The following is a 26665-nucleotide window of genomic DNA, read 5'->3' on the forward strand; positions in this document are numbered from 1 at the left end:
AAAATCCAGCTCTAAGTCATCCACTAGAACCTCATGCGTCTGGGCAATCCTGACGGCAGCGGCTACCACAGGAGAGTCGCATCGGTGGAAGCATGGGGGGAGGCACATCGGTGGAAGCATGGGGAGAGTCAGTCGCACCGGTGGAAGCATGGGGGGCTCGTGGCTTCCAGGCACTGTTGCCAAGATGCTCAGTGATGGGGAATTACTAAGACCTTAGCTTCCTAGTGACTCCCAACCTGTCCCTTCCTAGAAGGGGTTCACTTCCACCCACAGGTCAGTGCATCCAGTGCTAAAGTGAGCAAACGTGACTGGAGAAAATAAGTCTTAAATCCTGAATTTATTTTCTTCAGGACACTGCAAGGTAAAGGCAATAAAAGGTAGTGCGGGTGGGTCACCCACTGGACCCTTGTTGTGGCACTGGGCAAGTCACTAACCTTTACCTTCTGTGTCTTTCCTTGCTACAGGGACACATGAGTGTGTCACTGAATCAGTGTGCATGTGAGAGAGACAGGCAGCACTCAGACAATAACTCCAACCAAGGCACGCACGCGCACACACACACAGCCAATTAATGCACACCAGTGTTATTCCAACATGAAAGGAACACTTGAAGGCGTAATTTCCTCTGATTATTGACTTGGGTTGATTTTATTACTCCCAAATGCCTATTTTTAAGTATCACTTAATTATCCCTTTGCTCCTCATCAGGTGTACGATGAATCAACTACAGTATCTGAATTATAGCTCAGTGAAGCCATGTAAGGGAAAATGCAGCTTGTATTAAAATTATCAGACTTCCAATCCTTCACAACTTTTTGCTTTGCACAAAGCATCGGGTATACTTGGTTTTCAGAAGATGTTTATATCCACTTCCTCTAAGTGCCTATTAATATGTAAGTAACGACTCATTAGAAGCACCACAATAACCACAAAACGAGGGGCTGGAGAGACGGCCCCATGTGCATGTTCTGGTCTTCTAGAGGAATCAAGTAAAATGCCCACAGCCACGCGAGTGGCAAGCCACCTATGAGCCCTGCTCCAGGACGCTCCACTGACACTGTGCTCACGTGCACATCCACACACTTTAAAAACACAAATGTTTCTGTTAGAGAAAGCCATTAACAAAACTGCTTCAAATGCTACCGTGTGACATAGAAATAATCATGAATATGTGAAACAAAAACGCGTTTAAGCGAGTACCCTATCGTCTCATCACACTGCCTCTCGCACTCACAGACCAAATGCAGTGCTTGAGGCCATGCATAGGAGCTGTGCCCCTGACAGGGGGAGGGGGTGGGGGAGGGCTGTGCCCCTGACAGGGGGAGGGGGTGGGGGAGGGCTGTGCCCCTGATTGGCGGGGAGGGTGCTGTACTCCTGACGGGGGCAGGTGAGGGCTGTGACAACAAGACCTCCCAACAGTTTGATGTCTTCCTAGCCTTTCCCAGCCTGTGTCCACCCTTCATGTGAGGTCTCCCTCAGTCTTTACACAACATGAATCCACGGCAACGAATGTCCTGCTACTCACAGGTTCCACGAACTCGAACTTCTTCCTTTCCTGGATTTCCTGGAGCTTACACACGTATTCAAGAGAGAGCTCGTAGAAATGCTGCCGGTTCTGTTCCACTTGGAGGTCAGCCTGCATCAAAATAAGCACTGTTAGCTGACCCCACAACAGGGGACCATCAAACCAGAGGTCAACAGCCCGGTGCTGGCCATGGCAGGCGCTTTTATAAACTTGTATTAGAACTTGTGTCGCACTCATTGCTACTCTCCTGTCACAGCAGGACAGCACCACTGCTCCAAGGACATAACATACAGAAAAGTCTAAAATGACCCTTCCCAAACTCTAAAGAAAAGCTTGATGAAATATAACAAAAGGGGGCAAATCATGATGGGTGAAAGGAGCAGCTGTAACACCAGCACTTGGGGAGCTAAGGCAGGAGCACATGACCAGGACTAGGCTGGACTACATAGCGAGATCATGGCTTTACGAAGAAGAGGAAGCAGATTCTGGCCACATGGATGGACTCTTAGGCTCTCATACAAAAGGCAGTGTATATCAGACATAGAAAGAGAAACTCCTACACTTGAAGGATCTAAGACAGACAAACAGAAAGACAGTTGGGCTGAGAGCGCAGGAGGAGTCACAGTTTCACAAATAAGGGTCTTCTGATTGGGTAGGTACAAAAAAGGCCTGGAGATGGGTGGGGAACGGCCACACAGCCAAGTAAAGCATTAAGCCAATGCCCACACACTATTCAAATGGCTAAAATAAACTGGAAGATAAATATTTTCCCACAAATTTTCAGAAGTTTCTAAAGACAAGGTGGTATTTGTCTGGTAATTAAAAGTCCTTGAGTAAAAGAAAATTTAAGTATAAAGTTAGCAAAATGAGCGTTTCTAACTAAAAACCATGGCTGTTTGTATCTGACTATTCATCTACCAACAGTATAACCCAAAGCCAAAACCCGTAATCACGCTGAGCAGTTAAGAAACTCTGGCGTGGAAAGCAGTGGTTGGCTCGCATTACCCTCACGAGGCATTGCTGTGCACAGAGCCGAATGGTTCTCAAGTCTTCTCGCTATGGCTTCCCCTTACACTGCTGGGCACCCTGAGTCTTAATGTCTGAACACCCAGAGCTGCTGGGCCATGGACTTTTCTGATTCTCTCTCCAGATTCCCCAGTTCACAGCTAGCTCATAACTTTCGACATTACCACAAAACACTCCAGTTGTTCTTAGGAGGACAGAATGACTCCTGGTACCTGCCCTAGTCTAAAATGCACTAACTTTTCCTAACACATTATGATTGGATACAGTGTACATGTGTCCTGTAAATTTTAATGTACTGAGAAGCCTGGCCTCTGATATGTCATTCTTGGAGTGATGGAATCTTCAAGAAATGAGGCCTGCTCCAGGGTTATCAAGTCATGGAGGCACAACCATCAGGAGGGATTAATGAAAATCTCATGGAAGTGGATGGATTCCCATGACACCAGATGGTTTTAAGAAGCCTGGCACCTCCCCTAAATCTCTTATACAAACTCTGTCGCACGAAGCACATCACCACGGTGAGGCCCCTATCAAAGCCAAGAAGGTGCCAATGTCACACTCAGATCTCCAGGACTATGAGCTAAACACATGTTCTGTTTATAAATCACCCATCTGTGTGCGGGTTTTAACAGCAACACAAAATGAAGTAGCACACACAGTAATCAAAAGCTGTTATTAACTAATTAATAAAAAACTGGATTATAATCCAACTGTAGCTCTATACGTGCAAAAGAGCGGCCACACAAAAGCTCGCCAAAGCTATGAGCATCTAGAAGCAAGCCTCCTCAGTCAGTCTGTCCTCTCCTTAGGGCCTACGTGCTTAGAAGAGAGATGGTGGGCGTCCGTACGTCTGCGAAGAACAGAGAAATCAAGACAGAAAGTACGTTCTACCAAAATGAAACTGGAAGCACCTCGCCTTCCGTGCCTCTCAAGCTCATGACTTGCACTTTACTTATCTTTGGGACTGATGACACTGTCAAAGCCATAACTCACTGTGCACACATCCTGTTTGTGGTTCTCACTCTGACCGGCACTATTCTAGGCAGAATGGATAGGGGACTGAATTGTAGCCTTCAGAGAGCTTATGGTCAATGAAAGAAGCCATGTAAATTACCTAGGAAGAGTGAGAAGAAGCCAGAGGCGGTCGATGTGCACAGACAGTTGGAGGAGTTGAATAAAGGTGCCTATGACCTTGAGCTGGGCAGAAGAGAAGTAGGCAGGGCCTCGGTTCCAGACGCTTGTGGTCTAAGGAGAGGACCACAGCGGAGAAGAAAATGAAGAGAAGAAAAGACACAGGGATCATGAGAATTGGCCAAGAGAGCTGGCCAATCAGAGTAAGAGCAGCCTGGGCACTGAATGGCAAGCTACATCACAGGGTTATTGGCAGGGAAGTAGATATAATAAATAAATAGATTCGGGGGTAGAATAGCTCTGGTGCTTCAAAGGCTTAATATAAACTAAAGGTCAAAGGTGGGGTAGAATCGCCCGACTGACATTATTTATTAGCCTGACACACATGGCCTAGGCATTAACTATCCAGCAGTATTGATGGAGAGAGACGTGTGGATCTAAGGTAGAACATAGTGGGCAGGGGTTAGGGTATGCGTCGGTGTGAGCCCCAGCAAGAAACGGGCTTACCCTGAGAAAGGTCTGCAGTGCATGGCACTCAGGGTCCTGGGCAGGGTGTGCCGTGCATGGACACAGGGTCCTGGGCAGGGTGTGCAGTGCATGGCACACAGGGTCCTGGGCAGGGTGTGCAGTGCATGGCACACAGGGTCCTGGGCAGGGTGTGCCGTGCATGGCACACAGGGTCCTAGGCCCTATGGTTGCTGAAATCATCAGCTCCGGGGCTTTCAAAGAGGAATGAGAAGGGTGGAAGGGGTTGGAGTGCGGGGGCTGAGGCTGCCTCCTACATTATACACAAGAAACATTTAGAACAGGATGGCTAATTAGAGTGATGTGGAGGTGGAAATTAGCTTGAGGCATAAAAATCCTCTCTGAAATAATTGAAAGTGTGAGTGCAGCTTATGGAGAAGGGGTTGAAAACTGCAGCCAAAATGTCAGCAGCTGTCCTTGCAGAACAGACTGGGGGGGACCACTGCACGCTTCCTGCATTGAATGCAACAGACTGGGGCGAGCGGGGGGGGAATAACCACTGCACTGCTTCCTGCATTGAATGCAACAGACTGGGGTGGGCGGGGGGACCACTGCACTGCTCCCTGCATTGAATGCAACAGACTGGGGCGGGCGGGGGGACCACTGCACTGCTTCCTGCATTGAATGCAACAGACTGGGGCAGGCGGGGGGACCACTGCACTGCTTCCTGCATTGAATGCAACAGACTGGGGCAGGCGGGGGGACTACTTCATGACTTCCTGCAGAGAATGCAACAGACTGAAGCATAGACTGAAGCAAGGTCGGGTAGAACCACACATGGCTTCCTACACTGACTGCAGCAAGGAGCGAGAGGAGCCATACACCTCAACCACTGTAGTGAGACACACGCAACATGAAAGCCGTCTTCTCTTTATGACCCATAGATGACATCATACGATGTCATCCAAATGTCAAGGGGGGAAGAAACACAAAAAGGAAAACTACTCGTGGATGTCAAGCAATGATCTGTGCAGCATGGAGCCTGTAGGAAAGCATACCTGCCTGATTCCTGCTATTGCCCTCTGGATGGAATGTCAACAAATGCACACAGAGGAGAACGTTAGCCCAGATGCGCTTGTGTAAGAGTGAACAAACGGAGAGAAGGCACCTCTGGGCCATTGTTGGTAGGTCATAATCCTACATGGTACATCACACTATTGCTAATAAAACTTATGTTCTGGGCTAAAGGAAGGTACTGAGGTCTTCAGTAGCTGTGGGGAAATGAAGAGTGTAATATGTCATACGATCACACTTCCTGTGTGTGTGTGTGTGTGTGTGAGTGTGTGTGTGTGTGTGTGTATATGTATGTATGCATGTGTGTGTATGAATATGTGTGTATGTGTGTGGTGTGTCTGTGGCGGGTGTGTATCTGTGGCATGTATGTGTATGTCTGTCTGTCTGTGTGTGTTCTCAGTGATAAAGAACTATTTCTTCAGAAAAAAGGAGTGCAGACTGCTCTTATAGAAGTTTTGCTCCCAGCATTCTTGGCCAGGCAGTTCCCACCAACAATAACTCAGCTCCTGAGGACCTGACTCCATTCTGGCCTCTGTGGGCACTGGTGCTCATGTCCACATACACCAACACTCATGTGCACAGACACAGACACACACACACACACACACACACACACACACACAATCTATTGTAAAAGTACAAAAGATCTTTTAAAAGCCTATGTCTCACACTGTGAATAACTGAAGTCTCTATTCAAGCCTATGAGAGGGAGGAAAAAAGTCAAAAAATTTAGAAAAGATGGGGAAAATGAGAGATAAGATATAAATTCCTTTCTGCTTACACACTGCTTTAAAAAGAAAGCAAACCCAGTCTATTCACACAAGTAGAACAGATCCACTTTCCAACAAGAAGCTCCCTAGCTCTGGGCGTTCAATCAGACTAAGTCTGCTCCTACACATAAGAAACAGTGTGTAGGGGGCTGGAGAGGTGGTTAAGAGCACCAACTGCTCTTCCAGAGGTCCTGAGTTCAAATCCCAGCAATCACATGGTGGCTCACACCATCTGTAATGGGATCCGATGCCCTCTTCTGGTGCCTGAGGACAGCTACAGTGTACTCACATACAAAATAAATAAATCTTTACAAGAATGTCTTTCCTTTAAAAAAAAAAAAAAAAAACAGTGTGTGAGCCCATGCAGTTCACATATGTAAACAGTGTGTGAGCTCATGCAGTTCACATATGTAAACAGTGTGTGAGCTCATGCAGTTCACATATGTAAACAGTGTGTGAGCTCATGCAGTTCACATATGTAAACAGTGTGTGAGCTCATGCAGTTCACATATGTAAACAGTGTGTGTGCTCATGCAGTTCACATATGTAAACAGTGTGTGAGCCCATGCAGTTCACATATGTGAACAGTGTGTGTGCTCATGCAGTTCACATATGTAAACAGTGTGTGTGCTCATGCAGTTCACATATGTAAACAGTGTGTGAGTTCATGCAGTTCACATATGTAAACAGTGTGTGAGTTCATGCAGTTCACATATGTAAACAGTGTGTGAGCCCATGCAGTTCACACATATGAAACAGTGTAAGCTCATGCAGTTCACATACATAAGACAGTGTGTAAGCTCATGCAGTTCACATACATAACACTGTGTGAGCTCATGCAGTTTACATACATAAGACAGTGTGTGAGCCCATGCAGTTCACACATATGAAACAGTGTGTGAGCTCGTGCAGTTCAGTTCCTCAAGACAACTTGAGAGCCAAGAACAGGCCTAGCTGTGTCCACTGAGCATGGTAAGCATGTGGGTTTTGTTAGTTTGTGTTTGTTTTTCAAACTGTTCGAGACTGTTTTTCTGTGTAGCCTTGGCTATCCGGGAATCCACTGTGTACACCAGGCTGGCCCCACACTCACAGGGATCTGCCTGCCTTTGCCTCCTGAGTACTGGGACTGAAGGTGTACACCACTGTGCCCTGTACAGGCAGCTGCTGTGTGCCCTTTCTAATGCTGACTAACATTACTGTTTCTGTGAAAAACCTCAGAGCCTAATGGTCACTAGTATGAACCACACTTAACCAATACTGTAAGACCTTCATTGCTGCCCCGTTTCACAGACCCCTCCACCCCGCCCCGAATCCACTGAAGAATCTGCTGTTTCCCCATGTCTCCACAATCTCCGGTGAAAAGCTCTCACACGTGAAGTACACTTTTAAAGAGCATATTGGGTATTTTTAATTTGGAAAGCAAGCCAACAGGACCCTGGTAGGATACCTCCTGCAAGTGCGTGTCCTTCTTCCTGGCAGACAGGGTCAAGTGCTTATCGATTAGACTGTAATTTCTTTCCGTCTCTTTGTCAAACTTCTTTTTTTCTTCCTACAAATTAAAACCAGACAATGGTGGTTACACATAACACACATAAACCACATGTACGGTTAACCTACCAGAGGATAAAATATGAAAAACATCTAAAATAAAGCAAGGGGGCACTAAACATGAAGGAGCTTCTGAGACAATGCCTCTGTTCCCAAGCCACAGCCACCATCGAGTCAGAGCTGGGAGTAGGAAGATATTTCCCATACCGTGTACTCTTAAGGTTTCCCCAAACCTTGACTACGTTCAATTCTTCACATTCATTCAAGTTGAGAGATAATGATATGTCAATCTTCTCTCACAGAAAGAAAAACAGAAAAGGTTGAGCTTTAAAAACAAACTTTCAGCTGGGTGGTGGTAGCACTCCTTTAATCTCAGCCCTGGGGAGGCAGAGACAGGTGGATCCCTGAGTTCAAGGCCAGCCTGGTCTACACAGTGTCCTGGTAAGTTCCAGGACAACCAGGGTTACAAAGAGATACCCTGTCTCGTGGGGAAGCAGCAGTGGATGAATAAATGCAGCTTTCTCTGGACTTTGCTACGAGGTGAAATTCATTATAAACTCAGTAAGTTTGGCCATATTTTTGAAATAACACTCCTAGAACATCTCAGGGAAGTCGTCAGAGTTCAGTTTGAATATACAAGGTTCTACGCAGAACTGCCAGAGTTCCATCCCTGCCTCAGATGCATAGAGCAGTGAAGAGAAGCTGCAATTGGTCAACAGACCCCAACACAACAATGACACTGACATCAGCTGGTTTGCTCAACTCACGGCGAATTTCTCCAGCACCGCCTGGAACTACAGTCTACTTTTGCTATGAAGGCATCTTGAGAAAACAAGTAACCCAGCTTCTGAATGTAAAGACGACAGAGAAGGCACTGCTCAGCTAGATACATTTTTAGCAAACACTTTTAGCCTCATGAGAACACGCTACGTCCTTGGATACTACAAGCATGTCACAGACATCACAGTCCTGCTTGCTGCTCACAGCGTCCCAGCACATCCCCTTCCTTAGCTTCCTAAGTCAGCAATGGCGACCTACCACAGCCTTTTCTAGCAGGAGTTTTCTCTTTTAGGGAAGATGAAACAAAGAATGTGATTTGTTTTGTGTCCTGGTATTCATGTCCCCACTACACAGAACACGTTGTAGGATCTGAGGACAGGACCGCCCTCTGCCTCGTCCTGTAAGACCACGAATTAATCCTTACATTGATGAAGATGAGACTTGGGAATCAGTGTTTTTTTGTTTTTTGTTTTTTTTCCAATTATTAAATGCTCCAATTCTAGTTACCAACTGGAAAAGCTTAAAAACAAAATTGTGGGGTAGAGAGATGGTCCTCTTCCAGGAGCACGTTCCTTTCCTAGCGCCTCAACAGCAACTCTGACTCTAGGCCCGGGATATCAGACCCGGTGAGTGCTGCATATGGTGCACAGACATACATACAAGTAAAACACCCGCATGTAAAAAATAGAACGGTCGGTAAGTCGTCTCCCAAAATGCCTGACAAGGAGAATCTAAGTTTTCCTCAGAACGGCCTGGGATGTCTTGTGCTGACAACCATAGTCCATGGTGGGTGAGGGACAACGTGGGAGTCAGCTTCCTTCAGCTTCCGATTTTTCAGTCTGCCTCTGAAACAGAAGCATTTTTTCTTTATCTTTATGACTATGGTAGTTCATAGCATCTCTGTACGTGTACGGTCTATTACAATTAGAGAGAGCCACCATCTCTCCGCTTTCCTTGTGCTTCCTGTCGACTATTTTAATAGCAGGAAGTCCTGTCCACCCCACACTGCGGACTCCACCGCAGCACCTATTTAAAAGTGGGCAGCGTGGAGACTCTATTACGACCTGGATACGCGTGGTCACTTGGTGTGCTGCACATCTGCAGGAGCAGCTGTGACAGACCTGGCTGTCTCCACACAGGAAGCGTGTGCCACCTCTTCTAATGTTCATCAAAGAGCTGAAAACATATCAACATGTTTTTATAAAATTACTAAACCAAGCAAAGATTAAATATCACTCATGAGAAGATACCTTATAGTGTTATAAAACCGCACATGTGAGAAAAGACAGAGATATGGCTTAAATTAGCAGCGTGGGATAAAATAAGAACAATGTAAATATATACATGGGAGAGGGTTCCCGAACCTGAGACCCGCCACTCACATTCACAGACCTCTTAAAGGGCACTCACGGTAAAATATACACAAAGGCGCCCGGAGGAGAGCACCCCACTTTTAAACGCATCACTGAACTAGGCAGATCGGTGTTAACTGTTTGACTGGGAAACAGAAACAGAACCCCACCCGTGTCAAAATTAATTCCAGATGGGCTGAGTCACAAGGAAAAAATGAGGCTGTACTGCAGAGATCGCCATCAGACCTCGGAATGAAACACTGTCTAAGGAAAGCTGAACCTTCTGCATTTCAGAACAGTGCACAGCCACCCAGCTAACAGCGTAAACAGCAAAGGAGGGGAGGGAGGATGCCACCAACGTCAGAAAGGAACCGGACGCTCAATTCACGGCTACCTTTATACCTTTTACCAACACGTTTACCTTTCCATAAAAAATAAACCATAAAAACATGAATGTTGGGGTTGGGGATTTAGGCCAGTGGTAGAGGCCCTGGGTTCGGTCCCCAGCTCCAAAAAAAAAAAAAAAGAAAGAAAAACATGAATGAAACTACATATTGTGCCAGAATTTTACTTTTGTTTTGGGAGAGAGAGGATTTTTCTTATTAAATTTTCTTTAATGTGACTATCTTTGTACAGTTATCTACATTTCAGAACTTTTCTTGAGAAACTAAAAGGTTTACGTCTCACATATAAACATTAAATAACATCCAGTGTTTGAGGAGTCTAGAGAATTTAACCATTTTCTTAGGGCATTCCAAGTCTTCTCTCTGTATATGAGTGAGGAGGTGAAGGGACCCCTCACAGGGCATAGGACCCAGTGCGAGCAGCTACCACCAAGGATGCTCTTCCAACACCCCGTGAAGCAGGGCCCTCCACTTCCTTTCCATTCTCCACACCCACCTAACACCCCGCTGCCAGTGAGACCCAGTCCCGGGGTGAGTCTACCTGGTTCAGCTCACACCCAGCATCCCAATAAGCAATCCCACCCCAGCTACAATCCCTCTTCAACGGCCTCTCTAAAGAGAACCCTCAGCTCTTACTCGGCTCCACATCCAGCACAAGCCAAGGGACCATCAGAGGATGAGTGTGCCAACACTGACCAGAGCCACTGTCATCGCACGAACCCCTTCTGTGGAGTCACCTTGCCAGTGCCACAGGTAGAATGGGGAAATGAGGGCCCCTGCACACCTCATGCCCGAGGATCCCTGTAATTCTCACAACCACCTTCTGAAACAGACGGGGAAACTGAGAGAGAGGCCTGGAGTAACCCCAAGTCGCAGTTCACCCAGGGACTGAAAGGATTCCGACAGGGATGAAGCAGGATCCCTGACAAGGCTGTGTGTGTCCCAAAGCTGGATGGGGACATCCCAGATCTCTGCTCAGCCTACCACACCGCTTTCTACAGGGTGTGCTGACTGCTCGCCCACGGAGATGAAGGCCAGCCAGTGCTTTAACTCCCTGTGTGCCCCAGGACCTCACGCTGTGCCTTCTGAGGCACAAGTAGGTGCTTTCTTAACTAAAATGAAAGTAACAGGATTACCCACAGCAACACTCCTGTTTTACCAAAGCACTCGATATGACAAACCACTCCAGTGGGCTGGTCTCACCAACACTTTGCACTTGTTTACAGAATCTTGGTAAGTCAGTTTTTATTAAATCTATCTGTTAGACATATTCTTGGAAAGAAATGTTTTTAAAATGTGACGAGTTTGGTCCTACGCAGGAGTGAGAAGTGATAATCTATGAAACAACATTTATTTCAAGCCCTGTGTTTAAATTTTTGTGTCAAACCCCGCTCTCTCCACGGTCAGCTGAATAGTCAGTCAGTCAGACCAGTCTGGGGCGTCCGCTTCATTCTCACATGCTGCAGCTACTAGTGCAGAGGGGTCCGAGAAAGCAATTTTAGATTCTTGTACTTGCACAGTTTACTCGTGTGCTTGCCTCTAGTGAGCAATGGCTTTCAAGGTGCTTGGGGACACTGCAAAATAAATGCCAACACTGTCCAGAAGAAGGAAAGAGCGTGGAAATGAGTTAAGAGATGAAGCAAGCCTTGACGTAAACGTCCAGCGGCACCATTACACAGCCCAGCATAGACACTGTCTTGCCAGCGTGCCAAGGCCAGTGAGCGCTCACACAGGGTTGGATCCCATGAAGCCCACAGGAAGAAAAACAGAAGAACCTGCAAAACAGAAACAAGCCCAAACCTGGCAGACATGAGTCAGGGAAGGTACAGCAAAACAGAACAAAACCATCCAGAGAACCCTAGAAGGCTTTTTACATCCAATTTACAAAAACCGCCTATTGCCTTAGATTACATTTAAACCAGAGCTAAACATGTCATTAGGCTTCTGGAAACGAGAGAATGCAGGCACAGATGAAACCAAAAAGCCCCACAGAGAGGCACAGCGGGTGAGGTCAGCACATGGGGAGAGGAGAGGAGAGGAGAGGAGAAGCCAAGACGCTGACAGAGACACCTGGAGACTCCCAGGCCTGCAACTTTAAATACTCTGTTGTTATCTCCACAGGAAAACAGTTCTGTGCTGTTCAAGAAGCTCTTCAAACTAACAAAGTCTTTATTAAAGCACATCATGCAAGCACGCTAACCAAAGGAACACAAAGATGGGGTTGTCAAAAACTGAGTGTCTAGAAAGCAGGGACACACACACACACACACACACACACACACACACACACACACACACGGACCTAAACTGCAACTCCTCTCTAGTTCCTACAGAACTATTATTGACCAAACAAGCTCCTTTCTAGATATCTATGCTAAGGCGAGGTGGAGGCTTCTGGAAGGTAATAAATGAGACATGATCATTAAAGATTTAACGAAATAATGTAAGGGATGGCTATGTATGTACGACTCTTAGAAGCAACCACTTCTGTTTATTATGTTAAAGGGTAGGGAGTTTTCTAGGGTCCCACTTGGTTTTTCCAGGGGTCACCAACAGACAGGACAGCAATTCCCCATACTGTACTGACCAAGAATGTAGCTAAATTCTTCAAAAACCCTGCTGCCAGACACAGGACTTAGAGATAGTATTTGGTCACTGCACAGCTTGAGCCATACACTAGATCAGCGCAGTAATCTCTCCCTGTGAGGGGCCGTTTAGAACACAAAGGAAGCCCAGGGGAAGGGAAAAGGCATCGGAGAAGATTTTGCTAATGTTCAACAGAAGAAAGAAACAATACAAAACCTGCAGCTCGGCTGCGGCTGCGCAGGGGAAGGGCCAGGGCTTTTTCTGTCTATGAATATCAAGGGAAAGGGGCCAAAGTTCACATCCCCAGTGCTGGTGGAAGAAAGTAGCAAACATGGAAGGCCTCTTCCCTACTTCAAATTCATTTTGCCTGTCTCTTTGCCCTCAGTGGTTGACAACTCATAAATGTTTTGTCTCTCACACATACACAAGGAGGGGGGAGGGGGAGGGAGGGAGGGGGAGGGGAGGGAGGGAGGGGGAGGAGGGAAGAGAGGGAGGGAGGAGGCCAGGAAGTGGAGGTGATGGAAATTATTTCTCTAGGTTAACTTTAAGGCTAAGACCACAAACCTTAGAAGCTGCTAAAATAGATTCATGCTCCCCTGTGGCAAAGCCGCTTGCTGCATTGTTCCCAGAAATCCCGGCTGCATCTCAGATCCTTGAGTGTGAGGCTTTAGCTCACTCCCGTGTCCCTAATCATAAAGTCTAGCACAGTGCTAGCTCTCCACAAACCAGAGAAGCATGTACACACCACTGCACTGCACTCTACTCACTGCACTCTGCATTCTATCTAGAAAGGGAAGAAGACCCTCCTCGGCGTGGTCTCACCAGAGATGATTACCGGATGTTTTACTGCCCATCTAGGTGTTTTGTTTTGTTTTCAATTTCCCCTCCCTGAGGGGAAAAAGTGCATTTCAAACATCAAACAACAGATGGTCTAGCCCAGCACCTCCCACGACTCTGCCAGAGGTAAAGCACGTGTATAGCAGCAGCAGGGACTCGGGTGTGTTCTGTTACTGAGTGGGTTCAAATTAGACACAAACCTTTACAGCTCCAAGTTGCTCTTTTCTGAATTTCTCCAAGGGCTTAATCAGGGTTTCAGTCACACTTAATGCCTAGAGAACAAGAGTAATAACAAGAACACAGCGTTAGGAAAAAGCAGTGTCTCCCTTTCGGCCTGCACTCCACCCTGAAGTAAAATGAACACCAGCACATTTGGCAGTTTTACTCATTCTGTCAGTGTAACAACTAAGTCAATGTGTGACGGACTAAAAAGCTGCACATCTGTAAATGTTTTCAGGGAAGGGAGCTGGAGCAGCTGGCGAGGATCATGGAACTCAGCCCCACAGCTCTCCACAGAACATCGAGGAGGCTATCCGGAAACAACAAAGGGCTCTATCATACCCACCAACAGAACACTTGTGTAGGCCACCTCCTCCTCCTCAGAGATTTACAAGTCAATTACATTCCTTCAATTGGTCCTCGGACTGAATTAAAAGAAGGACTGAGAACTGTGGATATTCTTCCAAATACAAGGAATCTGGACTAGACTGCCCCACTGACAATTCCTTGTCCTTGAGAGGGGAGAAGGTGGATCAGCAACTTCCACAGTCAGAGCAAGTGCTGTGACCTGCTGGCAGGCATGGCATGATGGGAGGGGGTCACAAGGAGGGACACACACACACACACACACACACACACACACACACACACACACACGCCACAGTCTCATTCACGGCTTACAGTGACTCACTTGCGGCTTTTCATTCAAAGCCATGAAATGCTGATGATGCAAATAGAAGGATTATTTACCTAGGGAGAGAGCACACTTAGAAGGAGCATGCTACTAAACTGTGGCCTCTCAGCTGCCAATTCCAAGACTCAGAAACATCCGCAACGAGGGAAGGCCGTCAAAACGCTACACAGGAATGTGTCATCCAACTTTTACAACCCCCACCCCCATCCCCGCCGCCTAAAAAACCTTAACCCAGGCTTGCAATAAAGAGAAAATGGTGAATGACTTTAAAAGGAATGGAATGTATCAGAAATCAAATGTAGCTCCTTCTCCCTCTGCAGGCCAGGTAAGTGCCTACTGTAACCTAAGGCTGCTCTGTACTCACTAAATAATGACTTCTTCCAAAATGAACATTCAGAGTACAATGTGAAGAATAAAAGCATGTAACTGTCCCCTCAAACAAGGACGCCTGTGTGACACTCGCCCACACGCAAGAAGGAGAGGAACCGTCCACACAGGGAGAAGGGACTCGTCTTCCAAATGCATCTATCTTAGGCATTCCGAATTTTAAACCCAAATGTTCTACGTTTAGCACCATGCGACCTGCCCAGAGACCACCACACACTGAAGAAGAGAACAGAGACAAAGAACTGGTCATCCAAGTAAGACCAGGGACAGACCACGTTGTACCTCAGAAAATAGACACCAAAGGCTTTACCTCCCAATGTTTCTCAAGGCGATCCAATCCACAGACACTCTCCATAAATTAAGATACTTGGGCCAGAAAAGGCACCAGCCACCAAACCTGACAACTAGGGTGTGTGATTCCTAAAGACCCACAAGGTAGGAGAGAACTGACTCCCCATGGTGCTCTCTGACCTCTACGCACACACAGTAGCATGTGTGTGCCCCTCCAACATACATACAAATTGAGTAAATATAAAAACATTTAATATAAATTTAATATATGACACCTGTGTCAATCGCAAAGCTTGTATGTCCAGATCTAGCCCACTACTGTTGCAGAATAAACCCACGCATAATAAGTACATCCTCGATTGAGTCTGATATGCTCAAGAAAGAAGGAAGCCTGGCGGTGTACGCCAGTCTAACAAGGCTGACAAATGCTTATAGTCACAACGGATAGGGATGGACAATCCCCACAGAATACTGCAGTACCAAATGGGCACCACACCATCCATAAAAGCCATCTTAAGCCAACCCACTGCTCAGTAAACTATTACATGTGAGCACCTGGGCAGAGTCACAAGGTCCCAAGAAAGAACAGCACCCGAGCCCTCATGAAATCTGATTAGTGAGCGAGACACAAGTGCAAGTTCAAACGACGCCTCCAACCAGAAAAAAGTAGGGCCAAGTGTGGTGAGTGCCAGTACAGCACCAGACCATGACACAGTCACAACATCCCTGGCTGAGAGAGAAGCCACCAGAGGTTTTAAGCAGAGAACTGACAGAATGATTACATCTTTTAAAGATCTGCTGCCCTGAGCAAAGGCCTTATAAGCGGGGAAACTGAAAGAAGAAGCTCTTCCAGGGGTTTCCTCAGGAGCAAACCATGAAGGTGCCATTGCTCAAAGGCAGCAGCAGGTAGATTAAAGATACATCTGCAAGTTAAGTGAACTAAGTGTGGCAAAGATTACGTATCTGCTCCGAGATCCTGTGTGTGCAAAACTACCTAAGAGCACTCCTACAGGATGGATCCTTAACATCCTCCCAAGATCCCTAATGGTGAAGGGGCCCTCGGCAGCCTGTAGCAGCAGCAAAGCCTTCCCAAGAGGAGGTTTAATTGAGAAAATGCCTTACAGCTGGGTCGCATGGAGGCCTCTCCTCAACTGAGTCTCCTTCCTCTCTGATGCCTCTAGCTTGTGACAAGTTGACACAGAAAACCAGCCAGCACAGGTCCTTCTCTAGAGAAAGTTACCCCAGGAACCCTAAGATCCTAATTTCTCCACAATTCTGGGGTTCTCAATGAGTTCGGGAAAGCCAAAGCAAGAGCTGGATTTCCATATTACTCCACAAGATGAAGACCACAAACCCCAGACTCAGTTAGACTCACGACATAAGATGTCTTAGGGTTCGTTGTTGTGAAGAGACAGATACCATGACCAAGACGACTCCTATAAAGGCAACATTAAATGGAAGTTCAGTCCATTATCAACATAATGGAAAACATGGCAGCATCCAGGCACACACGGTGCTGGAGGAGCATGGCTCACTGGAAGGAGCCTAAACATAGAGGCCTCAAGGTCCACCCCACAGTGATGTGCTTCCTCCAACAAGGCCACACCTCCTAACGGCGCCACTCCACAGACCACGAATATTCAAGCCAGCACTCAAGGTAAAAAATAAAATGACTGTGAAAGTTCCCAATGGTGTCTCCAATATGACTCTGGTCTGGTATCTCTATTCAGTAGATATGTGGCTCTAAGAAGCTTGAATTCTCTCAAAATCAAAACTGAAAGATGACTGTGGACACAGCTCCATGACACCTGCTTGGCACAATCAAATCCCCACTGCTGTGTCAAAAACAAAGGAAAAAGAGACTTACATTAAGTAACTTACCCAGCTCAAGATGAGCTTAAGACACCTGCTGCCAATGACAAGAGACCCCACTGCATGCCATTTTACTACAGGGTAACCACTGCATCAGCTCTTGGTTCCCCCCACCCTGGAGATCAAAGGCTGAGTTCTGGGATGTGAGCACAAAGAGAGTAAAACTTCTACCACAGACCCACGCTCAAGGGCGTGCACAGTAAGGACATTCTAGGTAAGGACATTCTATGGCAACGTTAGTTCGTAATGGATCAGCCCAGGTAAAACCATGAACAGGCTGGGGGAAAAACACCAAACCATCCCTTTCTAATGAAGAGCTACAAGCAAAGACAGGCGAGTGTAAAAGAAACACAAGGAATGACGTCCACTCCCCACAGCACTCACTATTTTATCCTGGATTCCGGGGCTGTGGCCTCGGAAGGAATGCATAGTCAGAGCAAACGCGGCTTCCCACTGCTCTCTCCCATGACCTCCCAGACACTTCCGATTTTACTGCACTACAGGGAGAACTCTACTTTTCACCCCCAGTGCCGCGGACGGCAGCAAAGGAACACTGAGCTGGGACACACTGTTTATTTTTCCTTGAAACAGGACATCTCCAAAGGGGCCAAGCACTTATCTATCTGAACAAAACAGTTTTCTCAAAATGAAAAATACTTTTCCAAAAAAGGAATGCTACCACTGAGGACATTTACAGACTCCGTAAATGCTCCCGGGAGAGCACTCTGTTACTAATTGTCCTTTTCACATGTACTAACTTATGGGGACCTGAGTGCATGCCATGTCACACATGTGGACGCAGAGGACAAGTTTCAGGAATCTCCTAGGGGTTCAGGGATCAAACTCATATTTCCAGTGTCTTCACCTGCAAAACCAACTCCCATCCCACTTTACATTATTTTGATCAACAATAACTGTTTGAAGAATCCTAGCCCAAAACAGTGCCTATCAAATTTCAAATCAACTTTCAGATGCTTTCAGATCACAAACTGGATTGGGTTACAAGTGATCCCCAGAACCTATAGTTATTTTAAAGGGGGGTGGGGCGGCATAATGGCACGTTTGTAATCCTAGGGTGTGAAGATGGAGACCAGAGGATCCTGGCACACACTGGCCAGCTGGCCAGCCTGGCCAAATCAGCAATCTCTGGGCCAGTGAGAGGCCCTGTCACAAAACAAAGCCAAGTGATGGCTCCATAGAACACCCAAGCCTACCCTCTAAGCCCCACCAGCATCCTACCTATGTATCGAAACACGAAGTGTTGGCTTGAGATCTCTGTCTCTCTGTCTCTCTGTCTCTCTCTCTCTCTCTCTTCTCTCTCTCTCTCTCTCTCTCTCTCACACACACACACACACACACACACACACACACACACACACACGGACACAGAGATAGAAATGAGAGTGAAAAGCAGGGAACAGGACTAGCATCCTCGGAATCGACTGTGGAAAAGCGCCTCAGGCCTGGTCGCCTATGCTGTCAATGGGGCCCTGTGGCACGGGATGAGACAGCCTCTGAAAGCATGAGAAAGATTTTAGAAATCGGGGTGCCTTAAAACAAAAAGGACACGAACCCTCAGATGTGGCCACTACACAGTGCTCTCTGGGCTGTGCTGAGAGGCTGTGCCTGTGTTCCTTAACGCTCTACCGTCTAAGGTGCCCAGAGTGCACATAACTATCAAAACGCTGTGCAAACTATTTCTAAAGCACACGCTGCTCCTGCACACTCATCTTCAGCAGCTGAACAAGGCCAATGGCCTCACCACGGCATCTGTCAAACACAAGCACTGAGGGACTTGCTCATTTTCCTGTTCTTCCCTTACTTCTCCCCACACAGGTTAGTCCCCCTCTTCCCACAGTGCTCTGTCCTGTGTGCGACCATGCAGTGAAACACACGCTGCTGCACACTTTCCCCAGCTACACCCATTCTCCATCCACACCCCACACTCCGCTGTGTGCTAGCTTCCAAGCGACTTCACTACGTGCCTCCCAGAGACCTAAGCAAAGCTTACATCATCACCTGCCGCCATTCCCGGCTGCAGCCCACACCTGGCTGCATGTAAGGACTGCTCGCCACCCTAGATCTCTGCTTCCACAGGTGCCCAGCCAGTCTCTCTCTCCCCTCTCTGCCCTCCTCTGTACCCTCTGCTCTGTCCTCATGGCTCTGCTCCCGTGTGTCTATCCCTTCCCCTAGCCCTCACTCCCTTCTCTTCCCCCTTTATATCAAATCTGTCACATGTCGTAATTTCTCCCGGGGAACACCTTGGAATGGGCCCGCCAGCTTCACCCTGGACACATTCATGATATTTCATAACACTGTGAGTTTTCTCCAAGTGGCTGGCTGCTCTCCTGTACTGTAGCTTTTCCCTTCGGTGTACATCAGAGTTTCTTAGGATTAAAATGGCCAGTTAAGCACTGTTTTTTTCTTAAAGAACTGAGCTAGTAAAAGAACTGAATCAGGGGTTGGGGATTTAGCTCAGTGGTAGAGCGCTTGCCTAGGAAGCGCAAAGGCCCTGGGTTCGGGTCCCCAGCTCAAAAAAAAAAGAACAAAAAAAAAAAAAAAAAACAAAGAACTGAATCAGAAAACTCTGCCATGGAGAAAGCACGGCATCCTCATATCAGCAGTGAGAGGTGCGCCCTGCCACTGAGGAAATCAGAAGGCTCTCTCTGCTCACTGGGGCTCGGCTCTAACTGCTCCTATCTTTTCAGCACAGAGGAAATAATTTTGTCTTGTTATCCAAATATCTTCAATCATGAAGAAAGAATGACACCCCATACTTCACACCTGTAGGGAAAGAGGGAAGCTAGCACCTAGAGAGGAGTCAGCTGCCAAGAAATCCCAATACAGCACTTAGTTTTTAGGGTCAGCTTAAACTGACTCTTAGACCTATTAAGGAAACAAACATTAAACCACATTAGTTGAATAGTAACTCAAAACCACTAACCTAAATTCACTAAAGCCAGTGAGTAGTATGTCTGTTTGGTTGGCTGGTATTTTGAGACAGGGTTTCACTGTGTAGCCCTCCCTGGCTTGCCTGGAACTCACTTTGTAAACCAAGCTGGCCTGGAACTCCCAGGCCTGTTTCTGGCTCCTGGAAGGCTGGCATTAACAGTGTGCACCATCACTGGCCACTGAGAGTTTTAAGGAGCTCACAGCAACAACTAGGACCCAAGGACTGAGGATAACAATGTGTATATCTGGAAATCAAGAGTACTGAAGGCCCAGTGCTCAGTCCACAGCCGCCAGGTAGTACAGCACAGATCACCCCCATCCCAACAATGAGCATTCCACATTTACTAGTCCGACTATCACATTTCTTTCTTTCTTTCTTCCTTCCTTCCTTCCTTTCTTTCTTGTTTTTTTTGAGCTGGGGACCGAACCCAGGGCCTTGCAAGCGCTCTACCACTGAGCCAAATCCCCAACCCCTCGACTATCACATTTCTATTGTTATTCCAGTAAGAACAAAAAGAATCCAGTGAAAATGTTCATCGATTTCCAATCCTAAATCCCAATTACCTTGAAACCAACATATGAAGAAGGTTTGCACTCAAGTTCTAAGAGCCTCAGTTTTAGACTTTCTTCCAGAATATTGCCTATAACCTAGGCTCAGATTTTAAAGAGCAAAGAAAGAAAAAGAAATGAAAAGAAAAAACTCAGTTCTATGAATTGCAAAAGTTTAAGAGTCCTCTCAACTTCTGTGCTCTACAAAGTCTCTAGCTACACTCGGGCATGCGTGTATGCAGGCAGGCCCATACATACATACCCACACATACCTACACCCATACACGCAGGCACGCACACAGGCACAGGCTGAAAGGGAGAGGAACGGAGCAAATCCATAAACAACTCTGAGAGGAAACGGCAATATTTTACAATAATTTTTAAAATCTAATGCCTTTCACTGGTAACAATTTTTAACTTAGACTTCATAAATAATATGAACCATAACTCAAAAACTGCTGGACATCTCAGGAGGACATTAGCCTAATAAGGACACTGGGTCCATAACCTTGCTTAGCCTTGGCCCTCTCTCCTCTCTGCATGTGGGACAGTAAGGACCCTGCTTTTGTTTTTTTTAACAAAATAAATACTTGGGCAGAACACTGTGAGAAGGAATTCAAAACCCATGGAAGTAAGTGACAGGGTTAGTCTGTCAGAAGGCTATAAAAGCATCATCAGACAGAATTTTAAATTTTGGCTTGTTAGTTTTAAGTAAGAAGAAGAAAATTATAGTTCCTTCAATCAATGATATTATAGACAGAGCTGAGTGAAAATACTGCGCTCAATTAGTCAATAAACTAAGAAAAAAGACAAGAAAAATATCAAAGGAAGAACTGAACAAAACGAGCATCTCATCACCAGCAAAAAGGCCTGGACCTCCAGCCTCTCTGGGAGTGTGGGCCACCCCTGACTGGCAGTAGGCCACCATCTGGACTGAGGGTTCGTGGTAATTCAGTCTCCTGGGTGGCCACAAGCTAAGCACCTGTCTTGAACAGGAAGCTAAACCCCACTGCATCCTCAGGAGCTAGAACATGAAGCACAGAACACGCTTTTAAACCATTTGCTGCTACAGAGATGGCTCAGCCATTAGGGGCACTGACCGTTCTTCCCTGGTTCAGTTCCCAGCACACGCATGGCAGCGCACACTGTCTGTAAGCCCAGTTCCAGGGGATCCGACACCCTCACACAGAGTGCAGGCAAAACACCATTGCATATGAAATAAAAAATACACAAGTTTTTAATTCCCAACATCCACATCAGAGGCTCAGACATGTCCAGTGATTCTAGTTTCAGAGGATCCACTGGCCTCTGCTGGCCTCTATGGGTATTCACACAAGTGTGGCATATGCTCACGGAGATACAGACACATAAAAAAATTCTTGCTGGAGAGTGAAGCTTTAACAACCTAGACGGTGAACCTAGAGTTGTATACAAACTCGACTGTCTGGCTGCTGTTGATAACAAGTACTGGCAAAAGGACCTTGCCCACTGCTGTGCCCCACCTACAAATCTCTGATACAAAATTTGGGTCTGCTAGTCAGAATAATACAGAGACACAGAGAAAAGGCTTAGAAATCTAAGAAATGTATTAGGAGAAGGGGAGCAGGCCCAGAAAGGCAGCATCTGGGATGAGGATCCGATTCCAGGAAATGAAGGGAGGGGTGGGGAAAAGAGGAGAGAGAGAGAGAGAGAGAGAGAGAGAGAGAGAGAGAGAGAGAGAGAGAGAGAGAGGACTGAATTGGTCATACTATACTTCAAAGCGACTCTGGAGAAAACTGAGCAAGGCCATCCACAGGAGAGCTCCTTCCCTGCCTAAGCTTAGCCACAGTTTGCGGGCAGATGTGCCTGGCCTTAACACTAAGACAATGACCCATCATTCTCCCTCTCCCTGCATCAGAAAGAGGACCACTGAGTGACTGGCAAAACTCCCAGAGTCCTCCACAGGATCATGGCCGCTAGTAATCCCTTTGACCCCGAATAAACTCCACCACTGATACAGAACCATCTTTATTGACTACAGTAAGCCACAAAGTTGAAAATACTCCAGTATTTCATGTACCATAAACGAGAAATGTTATTAAATTTTATTACGTGTGAACCTAGAACTTATATTTTGGTTTCTCCAAGGAGCTTCTGGTGAGTTGGTTGAGTTCATTGACTTAACCAGAAGGTCTCTAAACAAGGGTTTCCAAGCAAAGAGAGATTCACTACTCCGTCTGTGACCAGTCCATCATTTAATGACTGAACTGAAACACTTACAACCTGCACTTGTTTACACGGGCAAGAAGAAACAAGCAGACTCCCAGCTACTCAAGAGGACTGAAGCCCGGGCATGTATCTGCTTACACACATCCCCTCATGCTCAAAGCTGGAGGGGAAGAACTGAAGGTGCAACCACTGAGACAATGTGTCCAAAGTGAGCACAAAGCCCAGGACTCAATCTCCAGACCATGCACCCCCTGCCCATCCCCCCACACACACCACCCAAGCGGACCCTGGCCAAGAAGAGATGAAGAGAAAGTCAAAGTTACAAACAGCTGAAGGCAAGGGACAGAATGTTTCTCTCCTTTGATGGTCTCCTAGCATGGTAGTGGTTCCCAACTTCTGCTATAGAACAAACTGTTTACTTCAGTGGGCTACAATTTCCTCTTATCTTTCTAACTCATGAACAATCCATGAGGCCCCAGAGCATCCGGAAGTATGTGCCATGAAATAGTCGATCCAGCTGGTTCTAGTAAGACCCTAGTTTAGACAACTGTAGGACTGAGCTGACGATCTTCTGGTGACTCTTGGGTCTGTGGGCACAAGTACAATCTAAAGTAAGCCAATTCCTTAGAAACAAAGACTATGAAATAGAGGAAACATGAGTTCCAACGGGGAAGTGGAATCTGACGGAGACAGGACAGTCACACATGACGATGAGTCAGCAAAGAGAATACTGACTCACGAACATAAGGCTTCTCCCAAAAATGGTTCCAAGTCTCCTGGCCACATCAGTCACACTCAGGCCACACTTACCAAGTTGAGTTTATCGTGGATGTAATTCCTTAAGTATTCTAGATATGCAAAAGTAAATCCCCAACTGGGACATCCCTGACAGTAAGATTTACAACGGCATGCATCCCTGACGAAACTGCCCCAGGCTTATGAGATGAAAGGGTGATGGAGCGACTGAAAATGTTACCAGCAAATGCTAAGCGTCATTTGCAAAGAGAGAAAGAAACCTTTGTAAAATTAAATAATGGGCAACTTTGGCTTTGGGGTTGCTTTGTATCAGGTTTTTAGAGACGGGGTTCATTTGTGTAGCCTTAGTTGTCCTGAAGCTGGCCCCAACCTGTAGAGGTCCACCTGCCTCTAACTCCCAAGTGCTGGGATTAAAGGTCTGTCCTCGTACTGTCATGGACAACGCTGAAAGCCAAGTAAGAACTACCTTCACGAAGAACTGCTAGATTTTTCCCATCGTGCACATTCTCTGCCAGCAGAATCACAGACAAATGTGTCCCTTACCCTGGGGAGAACTGACTACATTGTTGTTATGCTTACGACTTATAAACAGCACAGCCTGGCCAATACCGTCCAGTGGTCTGTAGCATCTATTGGGCAGATTCTCATTCGTAAGCAACATTCAATATAAACTGTGTAGCACTAGACTACTAACACTAAACCCTATTTAATTAACACAAACTACATATGGAGACAGCTTCCAACCCCTTGAAAACAGCAAGTAAAAGCTCAGCTGTTAAGAGTCCTTTAAACCCCTGGTTGGCATAAAACCATCAAAAATGATTTTCTAACTTTTTCAGAGACCTAACTCTGAGGCAAAGGAGAGTTCATGGGCTAGTGGTTCAGATTTCAGAACTTAGCAGGTCTGGGTACAGTCTGAGAATGGACGTTTCTAGCAAACACCAGTATGTTAATCATCTCCTTGATGCCAAGACAAGATGGCGGACAAAAACAACTTAACAGGGAAACAAATGTATTGCGGCTCAGAGTGTACAGTCAGTCATGGAGGAACACAGCAGCAAATGAAGCAAACTATAGCACAGTACTGTCCACATGCAGGGGGGTGCACACTGCCACTCAGTTAACCCTTTCTGGAAACACCCCACAGACAAGCCTAGAGTTGGGTCTCCTAGGCAATTCCAAATCCTAACACATTGATGATGGAAACTAACCATCACACTAGATGGTGAAGCTGGCCCAGTCACCGTACTCAAAGAACACCTGCCATGGAACACACAAAAGAAGGAACAGTACCAAGTTCTCTCCCAAAGAGTAAAAACATTCATTTACTTTAATATTACTTCAGTAACTAGAAAACATCTTTATAGAAAAACAATAATAGTTTGGAATAAAAACTGAGTGTCATACACCAAAGTGATTATAGGAAGAGCTCAGTGTGTGTGTGTGTGTATGTGTGCATGCGTGCGTAATACATAAAGGCAGAGAGGTTGCTCTGCCCAGACACCTGCGTCTAAGGCGCCTCTGGACACCCCTGGAGAGCTCTGCCTTCCATCTCCCCCATGCACTGTTTGTTCTTGCAGCTTTCCTCACCCTGGTCCAAACCCCTACTCTTGATTTGTCAGAGTCGTCGGAAACTGTATCCTCACGTACAGACTGGCAAGAAAACAAAACTCAGTCTGTTCAAAGGATTTACTCAGAGAAGTAAATACGGTACACAGGGCTTCTTAGAGATGCTCAAAAATGCTGTAGCACTATTTTAAAAGTCCCTAGACTCCTGGCCAGTGGCCCACCTCAGACAAGTACACCATGTCCTGTCAGGCCACACAACATCCCAGGAATGCTGGCAGCTTCCCTGGGACAGCATGCGCAGACGCAGCCCTACCAGTTCCAGCCTCTTACTATGTCCAGCTCAGCCCCCTAGTTTAGGTTTCTTCACTTCCACAATCGGTCAAAAAAAAAATTACTCACTTCAAAACCCTGTCCTGAAAAACACTGACAGTCAGGCTGCGCGTATCCGCTCAGGGAGATCAATGCTTGGGTGTGAAAGCAAATGGGGACTTCTTTTCCTTAACTGGTACTGTGCCTGCTTCCTTTTCCAGTGACTCACGAATTTCAGTTCATAGTTTTGCTTGATGCCAGGGACTGACTCTTCACACTGAGCACGGTCTACACTAAGACACACCCATAAACTCTGTATTAATAGCCACGGAGGAGTGCAGGGGATACTCAAACGTGCACTTCACTCGTCTTGAAATGGAAGCAGTTTTCCCCTCAAGAAGGACCCAGCGTTTTGGTTCATCTGTGCTTAACTGGCTAGCCCTGCTCATCACTGACTTCTCCAGGATCCCCCACTGCCTCTGCTACTGCAGAACCACTAACCACATGTGCTTCTGCCCACTTCCCCTAGTGGACAGCCACCTACTCGAGGGAAAGAACTGTGTCACACTGTCACAACACAGCACTGGGCACGTAGCAAGCACACAGTGGTACTTGCTAAACTAAGTATGGCCCTGCTTAGGTTTGGAGGAAGGATAAGAACATACTGCTGTCGGCTTAAACAGATGGGGAGTTGGTTGCTAACTTCTGGGCACATGAATTTACCCGCTAAAGCCCAAAGTCCTACAAAACATGTATTCAAGTTTAAAAAAGAAAAAGAAAAAGAAAGAAGGAAAGGACAAACTTTCTTGTAGCTGCTCGTATTACAAATGCTAATTATGTTCCCCCAAAAAACTTGCCCCCTTACGTGAGAAGGAAGATCTGCACTTAGCTTCTGGGAACCCGCCCCCAATTGGTTCTGATTGGTAAATAAAGATGCCAACAGTCAATAGGTGGGGAGGAGAGACAGAAGCAAGATTTTAGAACTTCCCAGGCTTGGGACAAGAGGAGGGATCCACCATGCTGGGAGAGTGTGGAGGAGAGGAGAGACGAGACGCCAGGTCTGAGAAGAGTGCAGGACAGAGAGGCATGGGCACCATGTGAAGGACAGGGAGAGCATGGCCCAGAGGGATGCCTGACTGGATCCGGGGCAGCCAAGACAGAACATAGAAGTAGTAAGTAATAACTCAGGATCTTCAGTGTGAGGTAGATTAACCACATGAAAGTGAGGCAGTGGCCCAACCATTGTGTTGTTTAAGGTGTGATAAAATATAAAGTCTGTGTGTCTGTCTGTCTGTCTGTCTTTCAGGAACATAAACCATTGAAACAAGTAGCAAACCCCAGGAAGACAGGGTTTATTTTTT

The 26665-nt window shown here is 46.5% G+C and overlaps 1 protein-coding gene across 4 annotated transcripts in view; it reads right to left on the reverse strand.

The window, feature by feature from the left end:
- Arhgap10 (Rho GTPase activating protein 10) overlaps positions 1-26665 on the reverse strand; it is a 252851-nt gene that overhangs the window by 155909 nt on the left and 70277 nt on the right. For all 4 annotated transcript variants that reach the window (XM_032887504.1, XM_032887503.1, XM_032887506.1 and 1 more), the window contains exons 4-6: positions 13699-13770; positions 7439-7540; positions 1526-1636 (exon numbers count right to left, since the gene is read on the reverse strand). In XM_032887504.1, the coding sequence (XP_032743395.1) occupies positions 1526-1636; positions 7439-7540; positions 13699-13770 (285 nt within the window). The remainder of the gene's footprint in view (positions 1-1525; positions 1637-7438; positions 7541-13698; positions 13771-26665) is intronic.

This window comes from Rattus rattus, chromosome 17 (genome assembly GCF_011064425.1).
Source record: "Rattus rattus isolate New Zealand chromosome 17, Rrattus_CSIRO_v1, whole genome shotgun sequence".
Lineage (NCBI taxonomy): Eukaryota > Metazoa > Chordata > Mammalia > Rodentia > Muridae > Rattus > Rattus rattus.